Source organism: Anarrhichthys ocellatus, unplaced genomic scaffold (genome assembly GCF_004355925.1).
Source record: "Anarrhichthys ocellatus isolate YVR2014 unplaced genomic scaffold, GSC_Weel_1.0 scaffold27, whole genome shotgun sequence".
NCBI lineage: Eukaryota > Metazoa > Chordata > Actinopteri > Perciformes > Anarhichadidae > Anarrhichthys > Anarrhichthys ocellatus.
Genome location: NW_022280057.1, coordinates 1,014,647 through 1,032,507, shown reverse-complemented (window position 1 = coordinate 1,032,507; position 17,861 = coordinate 1,014,647). Strand labels below are relative to the sequence as shown.

Below are 17,861 nucleotides of genomic sequence, written 5' to 3'. Positions count from 1 at the left end.
AGCGGAGATGGTATCTGGTATTAATCTCTAAATCTCTGTGGAGGTGCAAGCTCCCGAACTGATGTGCAGTGGTTTTCTCTCTATGAGCTTTTCTTTGAACTCGAGGGGGAAAAGAAAAAGTTGAGTTGATACTTGTATCTTTGCAGTTTGATGGCTGTTGTGTGAAACAAGCCCTGTCATGTGCTCTAGAGTGTGTTAAGACCTCCCACTGGGTTTCTATCTGCTTCCTGCTGTGTTTATCACACATACACAATAACTTGCACACAAAACACACATGTCTGGACATGCCAACTGCCCTAAATCAACTGCTTTGTTATTCTGGGCTGGTCTGCGTTTGATGGTGCAATTCTACACAGCGTCACAGTCTATGTGACCATGTACAATGTGCCTGAGTGCCACATAATCCACCTTCCTCACTGTGCAAATCAATGCTCTTACCTTAATATAATGATCGATCCTCTCCACTGATGTAAACCGAGCTTCAGTCTCTGTGAGAAGTCGCACGGTAAACTGAAACAAGCCGGTTAGCTGGAGGTGAGAGAAAAGCAGGGAGATGTGGAAGGTTAATGGTTCACACTGTCAAACCAATTATATGAAACACTCACTTACATGTGCTGCTCCGCTTCAATGAATTAAGTCAACAGATTGATATGAATGCTCAACTACTGTTATTCTAAACTACTGTTTAGCTAAATGCTATGAAACTATAAAATGTCTCTTTATCGTAGCTGTTAGAACCAGAAGAGGCTTTACTCTGCCATATGTTTAATCCCATCTAGAGCTTGAAACTACCCTCTTTTCAGCCTTTTAAGACGACTAGAGCTACCAGTGTCTGTATACTACATGTGCTTGTTTACAAACCTGCACTGCGTATGATAAGGCGAGGCCTGCGTAGGCTGGCGGTATCTGATTGTGCATGAAGACAATAAAAAGTGCTACACCAGTGATAAGAGAGATGCTGATGAGGTCCAGGCGGACAGCCAGCCAACGCATAGCGCAGCTGAAGAGGTAGTTGGAGGCCTGGTTGGTGTCCAGTAATTCCTGATATCTGGAAAAAGAGAGATAAAACCATTTCAACCACAGCAAAATCAAGAAGAACTCCTTCCTCCCACGCTTGCTGGTATGAGGTTTGGTATATTTACTAACTGAAGAGTAAACTGAAAAACTGCAACAATTCTATTAAAGTTTAATGATCTCCATCTCTGAAAGGCACCATGATACTCGCCTTTGGAGGAAGTCGTGCCCTCTTCCATAGGCGTGGATTGTGGAAAGTCCCTGAAGGCTGCTGGTGATGTGAGAGGTGAATGGTGATTGGCTGATGTTCTCCAGGCGCTTCAGCTCACGAATCAGAACTCTGGGAATAGAAAAAGATAAGCTTATACATTTAACCTACAACTATAGGAATTAATTTAATAATGTCAATATTTTGTAAATAAGCTATTCGAAATGATTAGAGGTTATTTGTACATCTAGCGTTTTTTGTAGTGTCTATAATAACGACTGAATTAAAATATCTATTCTTATTACAGGCAGATATAAACTAACACTAGAAATGCATTACATTCATTTTTTAATTTATAACCCTAAATCTTAATGAAGTGAGTTTGCAGCACTGCAGGATTGGAAAGCCTCCACTCAAGGGTATTGTTTGCAAATAGGCTCCAGCATGTGAGGAGCAAATCTTTGAAATAAATTACACTAAATTGGAAAACCTCACGAGGAACACTTCACTATACGCAACAGTATGTACTCCAGAATGAAATGTGAAGTCCAAACCTGAGTGAAGGTAATTTGGTCTGGTTTTAAGAGTATTTGATCAGACTGATATTGCTGCCACTTGTTTATTTAATAAGATACTGAACAGAGCACAGACATTATACCTGAATGCTGGAGCATCGCTAAAGAATGAAGGAAAGGAGAATGCATGAGCTCTAACGATGCAGTTGTGTGGCAGACAGGTAATGATGACACGGTGGACAGAGAGGGATACGGTCCACGACACAGCGCCCGCTTTCCTGACAGAGCTCAGGTCGTTTCCCACTATCTGATGCATGTGCAATATTATGAGCACCGGGGCGCACAGACGGCCACACAATCAGCAGCCAGAGAGACACCAGACCCACCGTTGACGGGGCAGTGTGAGTGAGAGGGGCTTATTGACAAAGGTGGGGTGTCTTTCTACTTTTAGATGCCACGATAGAATGGATGGTGCATGTGAATTACTAGTCTCCCATGAATCATTTGGTTTTCTCATAAAAGCCCATAAGAGAGCGGGAAACAACATGACACCTCTTTGCTTCAAGGCTGCGATCCAGACAAACATGTTTATGCCCTGGGCAGTTTAATTTCAGAATTCAATAAAGGCTGCTTTAGAAGTGGGTAATTTCAATGGGAGATCCAGTTTGGTTTAACATCTATACATATCCTGGGATGTCGTGACTTATACAGTATTTCATTCTTTTAAAACGTTGCCGAGGGTGGTGACTAGCTTTTGGTAACAGCTGGGGATCATCTCTTCCTCTTGGTTCTTGTGTGATTAATAGGCTACAAATAAAGTGTCTCTTCAAAGATAAAGGAAGATATTTTACAATTAAATTGATCCTTCAATAGATAATAAAACTGGCATCAGATCCGAGTCAATAATTCCAGTTATGCAGGGATAAGATATCAAGTGGTGAGGGGATGTTATTGAGAGCAGGTTTCCTCCCAAAATTCAGCTTCAACAGACACATATGTTTTCAAATCAAAATGATCATGTGTCATTTGTCACGACTTAATCTGATGTAAAGCTACAAATCAAATGGACTGATTGTGTATGTATAACAACAACACACACAGCCTTTTGTTTTTGGTACTTTCTGAATTTACACCAGCACAACAATAACACAGAGTCATGTTCTTCTTGATCCCTGAAATACAGGAAATAACAATATACTGTGGTTGTTTCCCAAGATACCCGCGAGCTGTTGTTCCACTCAGTGGATTCAACTTTATTGCTAAATTTCTGCAAAACTATAAATTCTGACTAAAGCAAAGTCATCAGATCATCCAGCGAAGCTCTTGCAACATTTACCACAGAACAGAAGCTGTGAAAAGTCAGGAGTAATGAGAGTCTGACCTGGAGACACGGTTGACAATGAAGAGGAAGGCTCCCAGTGGCAAGATGGAGATCAGGAACCAGGGGAAGACAATGCCCACCATTCCCAAGCAAAACAGCACCAGGGTCAGGTTCTGCAGCAGCATCTCAGCTTGCATGGTGAGACGCACATCAACTTTGGAGAGGAGACATATCACATATCAGACGTGCTGTGTGGGGCTGGATCTATCCATCTCTATATGTGAAGAAAGCCCCCTAAGTGCTCTAGAGTTTGTTCTTTCTTTAAAAATCTAAAAATCATCAATCGATTCTATAATTTTCAGAAATAAAAATAAAATTGATCCAAAATAAGATGTTAAATTGTTTGTTAATAATATTGAAATAAAGCAAGTCACTACTGTTGACATTTCGGATGTATTAGTAGATGAAAAAATAACCTGGAAAGACAACATTGACGAGGTGTGTAAGAAAGAAAATTCAGTCTTTTGGCATCGTTAGAAAAGTTTGTCCACTGGTAAATCAATCCCATCTTCTAATACAAAAACATATTATAGTAGTATACAGTAGTATATCCATACAAATACTACTGTAACATGTTGCAGCCAGTTCATATCCATCTTCCCTTCAAAAAATAGATTTTTAACTGCATCAAATGGCCACAGCAACCAAAGAGCAAAGACACCAGTGAAGTAGATAAGAGAAAGCCACTCCCTTAAGCAAAGTAATCCATGTGAAACCACTGTGTCTTGGCAGTACACCTTGTCAACCAGGGTGACTTCACTGAGTGAGAGCTCTCTTGGGGGAATGTTCACAGTCAAGACAAATCCAGTCTCACCCTCATCCATATCTCTGGAGAAGCGGGTCAGGATACGACCCAGAGGTGTTGTATCAAAGAAGTGCATGGGGCTGAGGAGGAGCCGGCCGAACAGCTTGTCGTGGAGCACAGAGGCAGCCTTCACCGTGCACTGTCAACACAAACAACAGCCGTGTTTGAACATGAGACCTGACACGTGGAAACAAACAACTTAAGGAAACATACGGAAAGAATCAAGGCTTGGATAAACAGACTGTTGGAAGGAAAATCGTCTGTCAGCGGGCTCAGCCTCAAACACAATAACACACAATGGATGAATACAGGGGCACTTACATGTCGGCTGCAGAGCTATAAACGCTACTTCACCATATGCTAAGCATGTGCACAGTGGTGGCTGTCTTCCCCCTCACACAAGGCAAGATGTCAAAACTTCATTTATAATGAGTTTCTGGGAGGCTGACATAAAGGTCATGACCCAATGAGCAAGAGACATTTCACCAATAGGACAGAAATAACATGCGGCAGCAGAGAACAAATTAATTATATTAATGGAATATTCAACACTCCCGAAGATCTCATCACAGCTAGGGGTAAAAAAAGATTAGCCATCTTTGAAAAATTAGCAATTTCAAGTGGCACACATTAACGTGGGGACCTAACCTCTGCAATGCAGTGTCAGGATGGGTTAGCTTGAAAAAGAGGACGCGCCCGAAGGGCAACTGACATGCACGCACACACGTCCTTTCTCTCTGCCTCTTTGTCTCTGTTGCACTCACAGACACACGCACACACACACACACACAAACACCGACACATGCAGTCGCTGCAAAGCCGTGAGACGCGGCAGTGGACAGATAAATGGATTTGGCCTACAGGCATTTTCAATTATAGCACTGGAACCACAGGAGCATGAACAAATGACAATAAAGACAATTAGGCAGCACTGCGTAACTGTACACCACTAATACATCAACACTTCATACACCTTTCAAACGCCACTAGTGTTTTAAAGTTCATCAGGGATTGAGTGGATAAAGCATGTGACAGAAAGAGGGAAGTCTCTGTAGGAAGCGTACCTTCACGAATACCAGCCCTCTGAAAGTCTTCAGCAGTAAAGCAGCTGCCATGGAGACGACGTAAACAGTTGAATAGTACTGAATGTGAGGGTTGAGTCTCATGCTGTTGCTCGCCATCATTTCATTCACTAAGATTAATGATGTGTTCTGAGGGCAGATGGAGCAACAAATTACCAAGAGTAAGAAAAAAAAAATCCAATTTCTCCCCATGCAGGAATTTGGGCTCTAATGAAACTGAGAAAAGCACACACTTTGGAATACAACATAAAAAATGAAAACCAGTCGGCTCAATGATGTTTACTATTCTAAGCACATTCCTCAATAGCAGCTACCGCCTGCTTTGCTGCACATCTGTTTCCTCACTGCTAGTGCTTGTTTTTAATTAAGTTTACCGCGGTTCCGTTACTTTTTAATCATGCACATTCAGATTAATGCTCAGTCAGCTGCCAGAACTCACTGACGCATAGTAGTTCTTTTTCTTTTGGGAGCCAGCTCCACACTAAATAGAGGCGTCTATTTTAGTAAAGCAGGATCGTCTCCAAACTCACCCCGCTGCCCTGCCTGATCCAGTAGCTCAGCCACCAGTTACTGAAGGCTATGCTGCCTGTGGTGGAGAGGAAGAGGAAGATGTTGATGATGAAGACTATACGCCCTCCTGCTGCTTTGATGTAGGCTCCATACACAGACCAGGCGACTGCACCGGAGCCCTTCTCCTCGGCTTTCATCAGTCGTTCTGAATAAAATAAATGATATTACGTGTGAATAGTTCTCAAGGAAACTACGCATTTAGCAGGAAAAAGTGTCAGGGTCTCTCACCTCCATTCGTGCTCTCCACCTTTGGTCTGACCATGGCAACAACATCAGCAGCACCGTCGGCCTTCTCTGCATCTGCCCTCTGCAGTTTGTTTTTTAAATTCTCTTTCACCAGATTCTAAGAGACAAACAGGTGAGGAAAGAAAGTGAGCGTTGAAACGTGCCACTGCCACAAATCACAGCAGATGTAACAGCAACACACTGCAAGTCATTTTAACAGAGATATCGGAGTCTTTATCAGCTCACCAGAAAATCAATGCACGCATAAATAATGAAAGGCCATGTATGCATTAACATTTCCAGCAATTGGGCCAGCCTTTCTGGGCTGATGAATTATTCAGCATGTGATGTTCAATGTTTTTGTGCAGTGGGGGCAAAGATGCCTTACTCAAAAGAGCTGGCCTGGTGCCTTGTTTGGCCCTGGCCTTACCTCCTGTTGTGTGCTGTTGAATAGGCTGGCATAGTCACGCTCTTTACCCATTAGCTGAGCATGGGTGCCGTGCCCGGCAATCTGCCCGTCCTTCATCAGAATAACTTCGTCACAGTCAGACAGATACTAGAAAATAAAAAAGATAGGAGACAGAGGCAAACTTTAATCAGCTAATCGCCAGAAAGTTATTTTGTATGCTTCACAGACAGTCCCTTACCTGCAGCTGGTGGGTTACAAAGAGCACCGTCTTGCCTTTGGCGGCACCCCTGATAGCTTTATGGAAGACGTGGGAACCAACACAAGCATCAACCGCACTGAGAGGGTCATCCAGCAGAAGTATGGGCCGCTCACTGTAGAGTGCACGTGCCAGGCTCACTCTCTGACGCTGCCCTCCACTCAGGTTGGCACCTCTCTCTCCAATCTAGAAAGAAAAAGTAAAAAAAACAAACAAAGCTCCATAAAAACGCTGCTCTAGTCGTGGTTACATAAACTAAAACTGCTGCACACAGGAGTAAAGAAGCATTTTAATTAAGAGAATGATATTACTGACAAGCAGATTTCTACAAATACCTCAGTCATATCTCCATATGGGAGCTCTGCAAGATCTGGGAGAAGGCAGCAGGCTTCCAGGACAGCATTATATCTGATGAGGAAAGAATGAGAAAAGATGTTAAATTAGGGATGAATCTTAACCTTTGTTGCATTTGTTTTTCATAACATCCTTATACAGTACTTGATCTTACTTGTCTTGGTCATACTCGTTTCTAAACAGAATATTCTCCTTCAGTGAGTCATTGAGGATCCAGGCTTGTTGTGCCACGTAAGCGAAGCCACCACTGACAGCCACATTACCCTCTAACAGGGTCATCTGCAACAGAAAACCAGCGGGTTGGAAGCAGAAAAAAAACACTTGAAACATTCCTTTTCAAGGTTGTTGCGCGGCATTGGGTGTGAATAAAAGGTTCAAAAAGACTATTCTTCTGTGTCTGTGCTGCCTGAAGAGGAAACTGAACTGAACAATCTCACCTGTCCCAGTAGAGCAGACAGAAAGGAGCTCTTTCCGCTGCCGACACCTCCACAGATTCCAACCAGTGAACCCTAGAAAGGGATAAAAAACAGTGGCGTTGTGGGAATTACATGAAGCAACCAACTCTTTGAATAAAAATGTCTTCAATCCACGTTTATGTTTGTGTTGTTACCCTCTTAATGCGTTGGTCAATGCGGTACAGGGTCTTGTGCAGTGGAGGTCGCATGCTTTGAGTGGAGGAGATGGTGCTTTGTGGACTCTCCTGCTCCATATTTGTCAGGAGACTTTGTGCGTTGGGACCTTCCTTGTTTTTTTTGTCATCCTCTGTGGAAATGTACAGGCTGAGCTTCTCCCTGCGCAGCACGCGCGTCATCCCTCCTCGCTTCTTGGGAGGTGGGTTAGGTTTTGCAGCCGGAGAACGCGCCTTTTCCCAAGCCAGTGTGGCATCCCGAAATTCCACTGCATTGCTAGGATTCTCCATTTTGACCAAAACAACCTCTCTGTCATCCATCATAAAGAGCCTCTGTGGAGACAGACACAATGGGTTACTTTATGCAACATTTTATTTTGGACTCACACAATGTGGTGACAGCATTTCTAAAATCTGTGCTTACAAAAGGACAATTTACTGCTATATTTTCTTTGCTACATGACAAAAATAAATTGAAGTAAACAAGCTCAAGGTTTCTGTCTTTGCCTGTGTTAAAGCAAAAGATTGTGTAAACTTGGATGCTTAAGGTATAGTCCGTCCTGTGATTGAGTATCTCATTACTTTATTATGCACTGCATTAGAGCAAAAACACGGAATATCTCAAACCTTTTGGTGCATCCTTGGCAGAAACGCTTGCTTACTTAACCCAGGTTGGCTCTGTGAAACCATCCCTCACTAACATGCGACTTTTAGCACGTGTTTGGAATACAGTATGTTAGAAAATACCAGTATGTCGGTGGGTGTGTTTTAGCGTCAACAGGAGCACGTTTTGATCGGCTCTGACAATGGTAAAACCTGCTCGCCCATTGCCATAGTGTATCAACAGTCAAAACACAAACTGTGTGTGGTAAATAGCATACTGTACACACCAGTGTTGTATTGGATAAAAGCAATTTAAGTGGCTCCTTGAAAGGAAGGGGTTGACAGACTTGTCTGTATTTCTCACCTGAAATCTTTTGACTGCGACAGCACCCTCCGACAGTGACCTCACAGCCAATGGTGTGACTTTCAGGGAAAAGGTCATGGAGTTGAAAACTGCCACCACAGTGAAAGCCTGAGGGTGGGATGTGTAGAGATGGAGACAGTTATTCGCAAACACGTTTACCTGGGGCTACACCTGACTTTAAATTCTATAAAGGCTCATTGCAGCTAGAGACTCGATATACATTAAATGTAAACAATCTTTTGTTGTTTGTTCTATAGCAAGATATGAGATACAAACATATGTTTACAGTGAAGACAGATGAATCCAAAATGGAAATACATAATGGTTCCCATATCTAAATACCTGAGCTGCAGTAAGTTCTTGGCCCAAAGCCATATGTACGGTGAAAGTGCACACACTGGCTATCACCACAACGATGGGAGCCACACCCACTGTGAGGCTCTGGACAACCCCAGCACTCTCCAGTATCCCCCTCTCTTCTGATCGCACCTCTGTTGAGGAGATATGAGAGAGAGAGAGAGAGAGAGAGAGAGAGAGAGAGAGAGAGAATTAAAAAGGCAAAGACCACCAAAAAGAGAGCGAAAATAAAGTAAAAATTGAGTGACTCCCAAAGGATCTCCAGTTCAATCAACAATGCCATAAGAGTCACAAACCACTGCACAGCGAGTGGACAGAAATAGATACAAGAGGGAGGATGAGGGCCCCACATCCAAACATGGTCTGAAAGGGGCTTCAAAACCTGCTGAACCTTGATAACCGTACAAGTCTAATGGCAAAATCCTGCCCTCCTTCCCGACATGTTTGTATCTCTCAAATGCACACTGCTTGCTGCTTTGTTCACCCGGTTCAGTGGGTGCAAACACTGGAACAAAAAAGCTTGTTTATCTTTAATTCAGAGCCAGCAGTACGGTGTGTGAAATATGAGAACTCCCTCCTTATTCTCCCCGGGATTCGCTTTGGATGTTATGTGTGTTTCTGTGCGGATTACAAAGCAAAAACCACGCACCCCGGGGCAAAAACACTGCGATCATCAATTTAACAACAATAAGCAATTGAAGGGAATGACACTGTAACTCGTAGGACTCATTGGCCATTAAGTTGAATGGCAATTAATTATCATTATAATAGGTAATCAAAGGACAGCAGCGAAAACGAGCCCCACCTGGCTAATTTGAAGCATGATTAAAAGTGGAACATGATCCTTATCCACAACCTACAGCAAGGGCCTCATGAGAAAAGGCCATGGCTAATTCATGGTAAGTAGAGGAGCCTTTACAGTCATTCAAGGTATCATAAGTCCCCAAACACCTTGCAAATTAACCTTGAAGCCAAGGGATTCAAACTGGCCCTGATTATAGAGGATGGCACAGGGAAAGACTTAAACGGCACAAGCTAATGAAAATGGATTTAGGGTCAGGGTTATCTTTCAAGTTCACTAAGAGGATGAGTCTAATTCCAAGTGATAAACTGACCATTTAGTTACAAATTTGTCTCGGCGACAGGTGTTCAAATGAGGTGACCCTGTTATCTGGGTGAGTTGGGAATAAAAAGCCCAATAACGCTCTTAATTGCATGAAGTTTGCATCTCTAGAGCACAAACGTGAAATGAGCAGCTCGTTTGGAAAACATGACAGCCACTCACTGTGAATATTCTTTGCAAAGACATCTTCCCAACAATACATCTTGATGAACTTTATGCACCCCAAGATCTCGTTCATCAGCCTCACGCGCCGGTCAGTCACCACCACACACTTCTTGCGGAAATACGCCGTCAGTCTCGATGCGAGCATCTGTCCAGACGGGAGCAGAGGAAATGATGACAGGAGAAATAAGTGGCAGGGGAGGAAATGAAAGCAGACACAATCACATTAGCTGTGCTGCAGGCCTGTCCGGGGGACCAGAGTGATAAATGCCTTTCACATCAATACCAGGGTCTCCGGCTGTCAGGCTCCGACTTAGACTGAGTGTAATTTGAAAATAACAGCTAAAAGTTGACAGGAGATTGATAGCCAAAGAGTTATGATGCTTTTAAAAAAGTGCTGGTGGTACTCTTCAACAGCCTGAATTAACGTAAATGTGTTACTTGCGTCTTCTACTAACCAAATTAATAAACAAATTTCTCTAAAACTTTTAGAAATGGTTGTAATTAAATTGCTTATCCCGGCTATAATGAGTGTGATCATTACCGTTATAAATTGTATAAAAGACTGAAATGAAATGAAAATGATTCTCTCGTTGACAGCAATTTACACTGTATTAACAACACTGATGGTCGTCTGTGTTGTTATTAATCTATTCTAATTTATGTCCCTGCAATTAAAGTGACAACAGCATTGCACAACAGGCTCAAAACGTCCTTTGTCTCACTGTTACAGATGTTAAGGCTGAAGTCGTACCATGGTTGGGTAGAAGAGGATGAAAATTGCTGACCCCAGCAGAGCAGTGGGGCCCAGGAAGTATGCAGTGTAGGACAGACCCAGTATTCCCACCAGGGGCCCCCCGGCCAGCAGGCAGCCCAGAGACACTGCTTCATACAGCCGCTGGCCGTCACTGGTGCAGATGTTGATTAGCTAGGTAGAGAGACAGTAATGTACAAATTACAAATCTACAATGAACCAAATCTTTTCAAACAAAACACAGTGAAACGTCAAATCTAAGACTTAAAAAATCTATTTTACAAATACAGTTATCATTCCCAGGTTTACTTGTTGGACAATGATTCCTCTTAAGCTGTATAATGACTAATCTTAAACAGCCTCCCCTCCCTCCGGCTGTGGGATTTGTCGAGATCTAAGCAGAAACGGTGTAAGAGCAGAAATTAAATCCATCTCAATCATCTGCATGTAGTGCCCTGCAGCGTGGGGTGATTTAGTTAATTTGGAGATGAGTCCCCTCCAGGGTTATATCACCTACCTCGCCTGGACCGATTTCTTTCGTGCTGCGAAGGCGGAGGATCTTGTGGAACGCAAAAGTAAGAGCTGCCCCACGGAGGCGGGCTGCGGTGCGGTAGTTGACGGCCCACATGAGCGCCAGAGACCAAGAGCGCATCAATTCCATGAGGAAGATCCCGGCTACCAGAGACAGGCCGTAAGGCACGCAGCTCACTGAGCTCTGGGAATACTCCAGCAGAGCTCGGACCAGGAGAGCCTGGGGACGAACAGGGAGAGAGGGGAAAGGAGTGGAAAAGAGGGTAAAGTACACAGCGGAGAAAAAGGAGAGGGTACGATTAAGGAAATGCCACAGATAGAGATAAGGAGGGCAGGGAACAAGAGGAAACATAAACATGAGAAGAGAAGAGATCATATCAAGCATTGACAAGTTGAAGGCCTGATGGAATGACCAACAACACTGTCTGATGAGCCAAATACGCAAAATAAGATTGTAAATTGATCAACTGCAGAAAGAATATTTACAACACAGCTTTGTCAGCAAGTGTACGAAAGAAGTCGCACAGGAATGTGAGAACTAAATCCAGTTAATGCTATTAGTTGCAGGCAGTAGCAAGCACTAGTGTACACACAACGTGACAAATAGCTTAGAGCCCGAGGAACAATGGGGCAGACTCATTAAAATCAGTAACTGGGAATTTCAAACATAAAGACCCTTTAGTCTAAGGTGATACAATTCCATATCGGTCTGAAGGCTCTGCTTGGATTTGCATCTGCTCCAGGTATGTGGAGGTGGGGTTTTCGTAGCTGTCTGATGCTCATCTATGGGCATTTTTCGGAGGGAGCTCTGAAGCCAAGAGCAGCGTGACTGGGTACAAACCAGCTAATCTACGGCATTAATATGGGGTTCACTATCTAAGGCGTTGTAATCTCTCAGTATGTTTTCATTTCAATTTCCACAGCAGCGTGAAACAGGATAAAGCGATTTTCAGAAAATACACCCGGACTTGGGACTCCGAGCCAGTGACCATGTTGAAATGCGTATTAGCTGACTCAGCGGAATACAAAAAGGCTAAGGAGGATTTGGACAGTACTCACGGGCCCAATGAAGCCAGCCACCATTGTGAGGAGGAGGGAGAAGATGGCCACCAGCATGCGGGTTTGGCAGAACCTCCAGAAGACTCTTGTGAGGGAGGCCCCCTCTCGCCCTCGTCTTTTCAGCTCATCGCGCCACAAAGCTTCCAGCCTGCAACCAGAAACCAGCAGCTCAGAATGATGACAAGCTATTTGAACTCACGGCTCAACCAAACACCATGACACTGTTATTGAGTCTCAACAATTAGTCAAAATAAATTCTCCACTCTCGCTCATGAATGCTTTGCAAAGTGCTGTTATAGTATAAATTAAACTGAGCGTAAAAGTTGGAAAACTGGAAGGCCGAAGGAAATTATCAAAAGTGAAAAGAATACTTAATACACTGTTATTTTTTCCTGAATGAAGTTGATTAAAAACTGAAGAGTTTCCCTTCCAATTTATCAGACTGCCCAAAAGCACACTGGGGAATATAAACAGTCTGGCAGGCAATCATGGCAGTTGGAAATCACAAAAGAAAGATGAAGGCAGCTAGGCTGATAAAAATGTAAAGGTGACCCTCCAATACACAACCATGAATGAGGCAACACATAATTAGACTGGAAGGCACTTCCAAACATGTAACCAAAGATGTGCTAATGTACTGTTATTGCTATATAATGCCCCTTGAAGAGGCTAAAATATCTCGTTGGCCAAATGCATCATAGCTTATGACTCTATAAAGCAGCAGCAGAGCAGCTGCAGAGAGTAATTTACCTAATGACTTTATTAAAAACGTATCAGAGATAGACAGAACATTAAACCAACTAGACTCTCAGCAGCCTAATAATTACTACTTCAAGCCAAATGGCGCTGAATCTAAGAGTTTACTACTAATCGCAGCCCAATAGCTGCACCGAGCACAGCTTGAGTCACCGGTAATGAGACCTCTAAGTGAGTAACACGTTTCGTGTAGCTAAATCCCATCGATGGATAAAGCAACGAACAGTGAACAGTGTCGTGAAAGAGCAACAAAATAGCACATATGTACCCACATAACGGTAAATAGTATTACACCATACATCCAAAGTCAAACGTATTTATAGTTGTCATAATTAACGACATTTACAGATTTTAAAATGCCACAATACAATAAGTGAGTGCGTGTTCATGTCCATAAATGGAAACGAGAGCACTGGGGCAACAGTGTGGGATCCAAAAGGGAATGATTTGCTTTTAAACATGGCTGAAATGTTCCCAACAGCCATCACCTCAGTCTGCCAGATGGCAAGAGAAGCTGATGCTTGGAGAGAGTGTGTTGGCGGGGACATTGCGTTCAAGGTTCGCACCTCACTGAGCACCAACAAGTGTCAACTCTCCCAGGGTGCCTTTCCCCCCCCGCTTCTCTTTTATGTGCTCTTTAGCACACACAAAGCAGCAGCAGCAGCACTAAACCTCCGGCCCGTGAGCCAGAGCCTTTTGGCAGAACTGGTCATTTACCACCCACGCAGTTATCACCAGACAGAAAAGTGAACTTCCTCAAATAGTCACCGACCTCTATAGTGCAAAGTCATGTCACCGTGACTCGATGGCACAAGACTATTGGAAAAAGCATTGGTTTGCTTTTCAGTGAGCAGTAAACACAAAAAGAACACTAATACCATTATTGTGAGTCTTTGTTGTTGATTCATAGAATTAGTGCATTACTACAAGGCTGTTCTCAGGCTGTGTTTGACAGGCAAACAGTGGCTTTTGTCTCAGCGTGGCTCCAGTCAATAACAGGCAGCTAATGAATGTGACAGTTCACCGCAGGTAGAGGAGTTCATGACATAACCGCCAAAGTCAGGCACTAACTCTCACTGTAATCTCTAATCCCTGCTATTCTTAGCAGCCACCCATCCCAGCACAACGCTCCTGCATCGGTTAAGAAAGGCTGGATGTTCATCAATTAAGTCTCACTGCACAGGCAACAAACAAACATAAAAAAGCCTGTTACAACAGCTCACACACCAGGAAATTATCGCGGGGCGATTGTGGATAAGTGGATAGCAGGGCCGTCTTTCAATCAGAGGGTCGGCGGTTCGAACTCCGGCTCCGCTAGTCGCATGTCGATGTGTCCTTGAGCAAGACACTTAACCCCAAAAAATTGCTCCCGTAGCTGTGCCTACGGTGTAGAAATGTGATGGACTGAATTGTAAGTCGCTTTGGATAAAAGCGTCTGCTAAATGACTGTAATGTAATGAAATTACATAATTGTATTGAGAATGCAACTTTGAACTTTGAACGCAGGGCAAGCACAGATTTCTCAACATTTGTTAAAAAAAAAATAAAAAAAAAAAATAGTCCCATTGCCAGAGCGAAGCACTGTGTGGTGTAGATCAGTTTACCTGAACTCACCCTGGAACAACAAGCTCCACTGGGTGCTTGAAACATGATTTTTGACCTTAAATGGATCGTTCTTTGTGTCATAATGTGTGTTTACATTACAAAACATTCCCACTGAATTTACGGGATTGTAGGACCATTTCGATTTTGGTTTAAAACTTAACAGAAAACTAACGAGGACAGAAAATCTTCCACTACTTTGAATGCGCAGCAATACGTTTCCACCATGGATGAATCACCAACCAGGCACAGCAAGCGGCTGCCCAGAAGCCAAAGAAGTCCTATGTTCACTACATATTAATCAGTAATTTGACTATTTGCTGATTAGTAAAAGGATTTTCTAAGAGTATTATCGAATCCTAAAGACCCTGTCTTGTAGAGGCACCCATTGTCAAAAGATGAGTTCAATCTACTTCACACAAACAAACTGAAAACACAGAAGCATTCCATCACATGAGTGTGAGTTGATGTCTGGGTGTCTGAGCATATAATGAAGATGCCAGATACAGTTTGTTTTTTTAAACTATATGTATATAAAGAGTAAGGCTGGCAATATTCCATACTTTTAATTAAAATAAATTCACATGAAAAGTCCAAAAATAACTTGACGCTCTTCTGGCTGTCAGTTCTTTTCGTCCTCACCAGACTGTCTGGGGCTCTTCGCCTCACGTCCACCGGGCATAAATCTTTAAAATCGTTTAAAAAAAAGATTATTTTTGGTTGCCATGTTGGTGTGCTAGTGAGTATTTATGTCAGCAGTACACTGCTCATGGGACTGAGAAGTACACTAAAATGTTAACAGGAAAGATGTTACTTAGTGCAATGGTGTGGATCATTAATGTGTTTTTAATAATGCATTCTGACCTTATTATACTTATATGTTTTGACCACCTAACAAATAAGTAAAAACTAAAATAACAAATAAAATGATTATTAAACATAGAGAAAACTCTTCATATAGAATTTCTCATAAACAACATAAATAAATACTATTTGTCTAAAAAAAGGTGTATACCTATATGATTCTATTACTTTTCCATAACTCAAACATAACTACCCGAATGCTATTATGTACAACCCACATAATTTCATCCTACGAACCCTTCCTCATCCTTATACCTCTTAAAAAATGTTTTTTGCACATCTTGTGTTTCCTTGTGTTCAATAATCCAATCCACGAAATCAAACATCCCTCTTAAATCATAACGCCTGAGTGCCGCGCACATCCAAGATTTTGTAACAACGCACAGACCGCTTTGCAATGATTGGCTCAGAGAAGCTGTCAATCAGAGGACAAGAGGTCCGTTCTTGGAGCTGCTTTGACCGCAATCAGGCTGAACGAAGCTGGGACCCTCCGCACGGCGCTGACCGCAAGAGGCACGAAGCGGGGTTTTTGTGTGTTCCCTTGCTGTGCCATAGATTTTAATGGAAGTGGGACAACTCAACTCACAAATAACCACAGATAACCTCACCTTCAGTCTAACCCTTTTCCATGTCTCCCCCCTTATACTGTGTTCCAGCATCAAATAGAGCATGGTCACATTCGTCAGGCAAACCTCAGCAGATACCTCACCTTTGGCAGTTGATCTCAGAGGCTTCATGGCAAGACAGTCCCCACACATCATCTATAGACAAGCTGGACGCCTTGTAGGCCTTCAGTGCCAGCGGGGAGAGCCAGTGCAGGGTCATAAATGAGAAGAGGCCAGCGTTATCGACTGGGTGCTGGTGCCTGGAACAGAGGAGAAGACGTGGAGATGGGTGAGATGTCTAAAAGTGCAGGCATACACTGAGGTGCTATGTTGGGGGGGGGGGGGGGGGAGCAGGCCCGCATAGGCCTCCGAGAAAGAAGAGGCGCCTTTGAACGCCGGAGCCAATGAAAGGTGAATCACGCCTCCAGTGTTTGAACAGTAATTTGCACGCTCTTCACAGAAATTTGAGAGAGTAGCGAAAAAAGAAAAAAGAAAATTCAGGGGCAGTTTATCAGTCGGCATATGTTCAGACATGGTGCTGTCTGTCGCTGGGGGATAAGTTCCCGTCCCTTATCATGGCCTCCTGCTACTCCCCAACAGTCAGCACGTCAAGCAGAAAACACAAATGTGAACTTTTAGTGTGTCTTTAAATGGGTGTCCGTCAGTCAGTGTGCCAGCCTGAAACCATCTCTTAATGTCTGCCTCTGTCTGGCTCACTGTCAGAGAGTCGCCACACGAGCTCCAATACAGTTTTGTTTACTTGTGTGTTATTCTGAAGGGCTTTAGAAGCTGCAGGCTTTGGCGGTAGCGGCCTCGTCTCTTTGGCCCCCGCTCTGCTGATGCCTCCGCTTCCTCTTCCGCTAGCTCTTGTAGATGTTGCGGCAAGGACAGAGGCAGGCCCTCCACCCGCCCGGCTGCTTCCAGGGCATCAGAGAACATGGTGGACCTTCTGTGGAGAGAACAGCAAAACTACATTAATCACAAATACAATTGAGCCCGCAAATATATAATTAGAGGTATTCACGCACTGGTACCTGTTAAAACCTCTAACTCCTTATTCTCTAGTTTTATTATGAGTGTTATTGGCTTATATTTGAATCTGATCAGACGTAATCATTGCAAACTAGGACTGCAACTCACAATTATTTTCATTATTGATTAATCGGATGATTATCCTCTTGATGATTCAGTTATTAATTTGGGCTTTAAATTGTAGAAGCATTATCAAAAGGCTCATTTGATGTTTTTACCTCGCTTCTTATTGTCCGACCAACAGTCCAAAACCCGAAGATATTAATTGCACTACTATATATATATACATATATATATACACATATATATATATATATACACATATATATACACATATATATACACATATATATATATATATACACATACATATATATACATACATATATATACATATATACATATATATACATACATATACATATATACATATATATATACATATATACATATACATATATATATACATATACATATACATATATATATACATATACATATATATATACATATACATATATACATATACATATACATATACATATATATATACATATATATATATATATATATATATACATATATATATACATATATATATA

The 17,861-nt window shown here is 42.6% G+C and overlaps 1 protein-coding gene across 2 annotated transcripts in view; it reads right to left on the bottom strand.

Moving 5' to 3' along the window:
* wu:fb13g09 (multidrug resistance-associated protein 5) overlaps window positions 1-17,861 on the bottom strand; it is a 35,996-nt gene that overhangs the window by 4,484 nt on the left and 13,651 nt on the right. The window contains exons 1-23 of one of the 2 annotated variants that reach the window (XM_031862659.1): window positions 17,256-17,474; window positions 16,988-17,224; window positions 16,332-16,487; window positions 12,401-12,548; window positions 11,328-11,561; window positions 10,811-10,984; window positions 10,057-10,204; window positions 8,757-8,905; window positions 8,415-8,522; window positions 7,430-7,780; window positions 7,257-7,328; window positions 6,974-7,098; window positions 6,801-6,873; window positions 6,448-6,651; window positions 6,231-6,356; window positions 5,804-5,918; window positions 5,536-5,720; window positions 4,988-5,134; window positions 3,933-4,062; window positions 3,119-3,272; window positions 1,226-1,354; window positions 862-1,048; window positions 439-528 (exon numbers count right to left, since the gene is read on the bottom strand). In XM_031862659.1, coding sequence (XP_031718519.1) covers window positions 439-528; window positions 862-1,048; window positions 1,226-1,354; window positions 3,119-3,272; window positions 3,933-4,062; window positions 4,988-5,134; window positions 5,536-5,720; window positions 5,804-5,918; window positions 6,231-6,356; window positions 6,448-6,651; window positions 6,801-6,873; window positions 6,974-7,098; window positions 7,257-7,328; window positions 7,430-7,780; window positions 8,415-8,522; window positions 8,757-8,905; window positions 10,057-10,204; window positions 10,811-10,984; window positions 11,328-11,561; window positions 12,401-12,548; window positions 16,332-16,487; window positions 16,988-17,166 — 3,384 coding nt within the window. In that variant the 5' untranslated portion in view covers window positions 17,167-17,224; window positions 17,256-17,474. Of the gene's footprint in view, window positions 1-438; window positions 529-861; window positions 1,049-1,225; window positions 1,355-3,118; window positions 3,273-3,932; window positions 4,063-4,987; window positions 5,135-5,535; window positions 5,721-5,803; window positions 5,919-6,230; window positions 6,357-6,447; window positions 6,652-6,800; window positions 6,874-6,973; window positions 7,099-7,256; window positions 7,329-7,429; window positions 7,781-8,414; window positions 8,523-8,756; window positions 8,906-10,056; window positions 10,205-10,810; window positions 10,985-11,327; window positions 11,562-12,400; window positions 12,549-16,331; window positions 16,488-16,987; window positions 17,225-17,255; window positions 17,475-17,861 lie in introns of those variants that run through there. The other variant, XM_031862658.1, reaches the window with a different exon arrangement.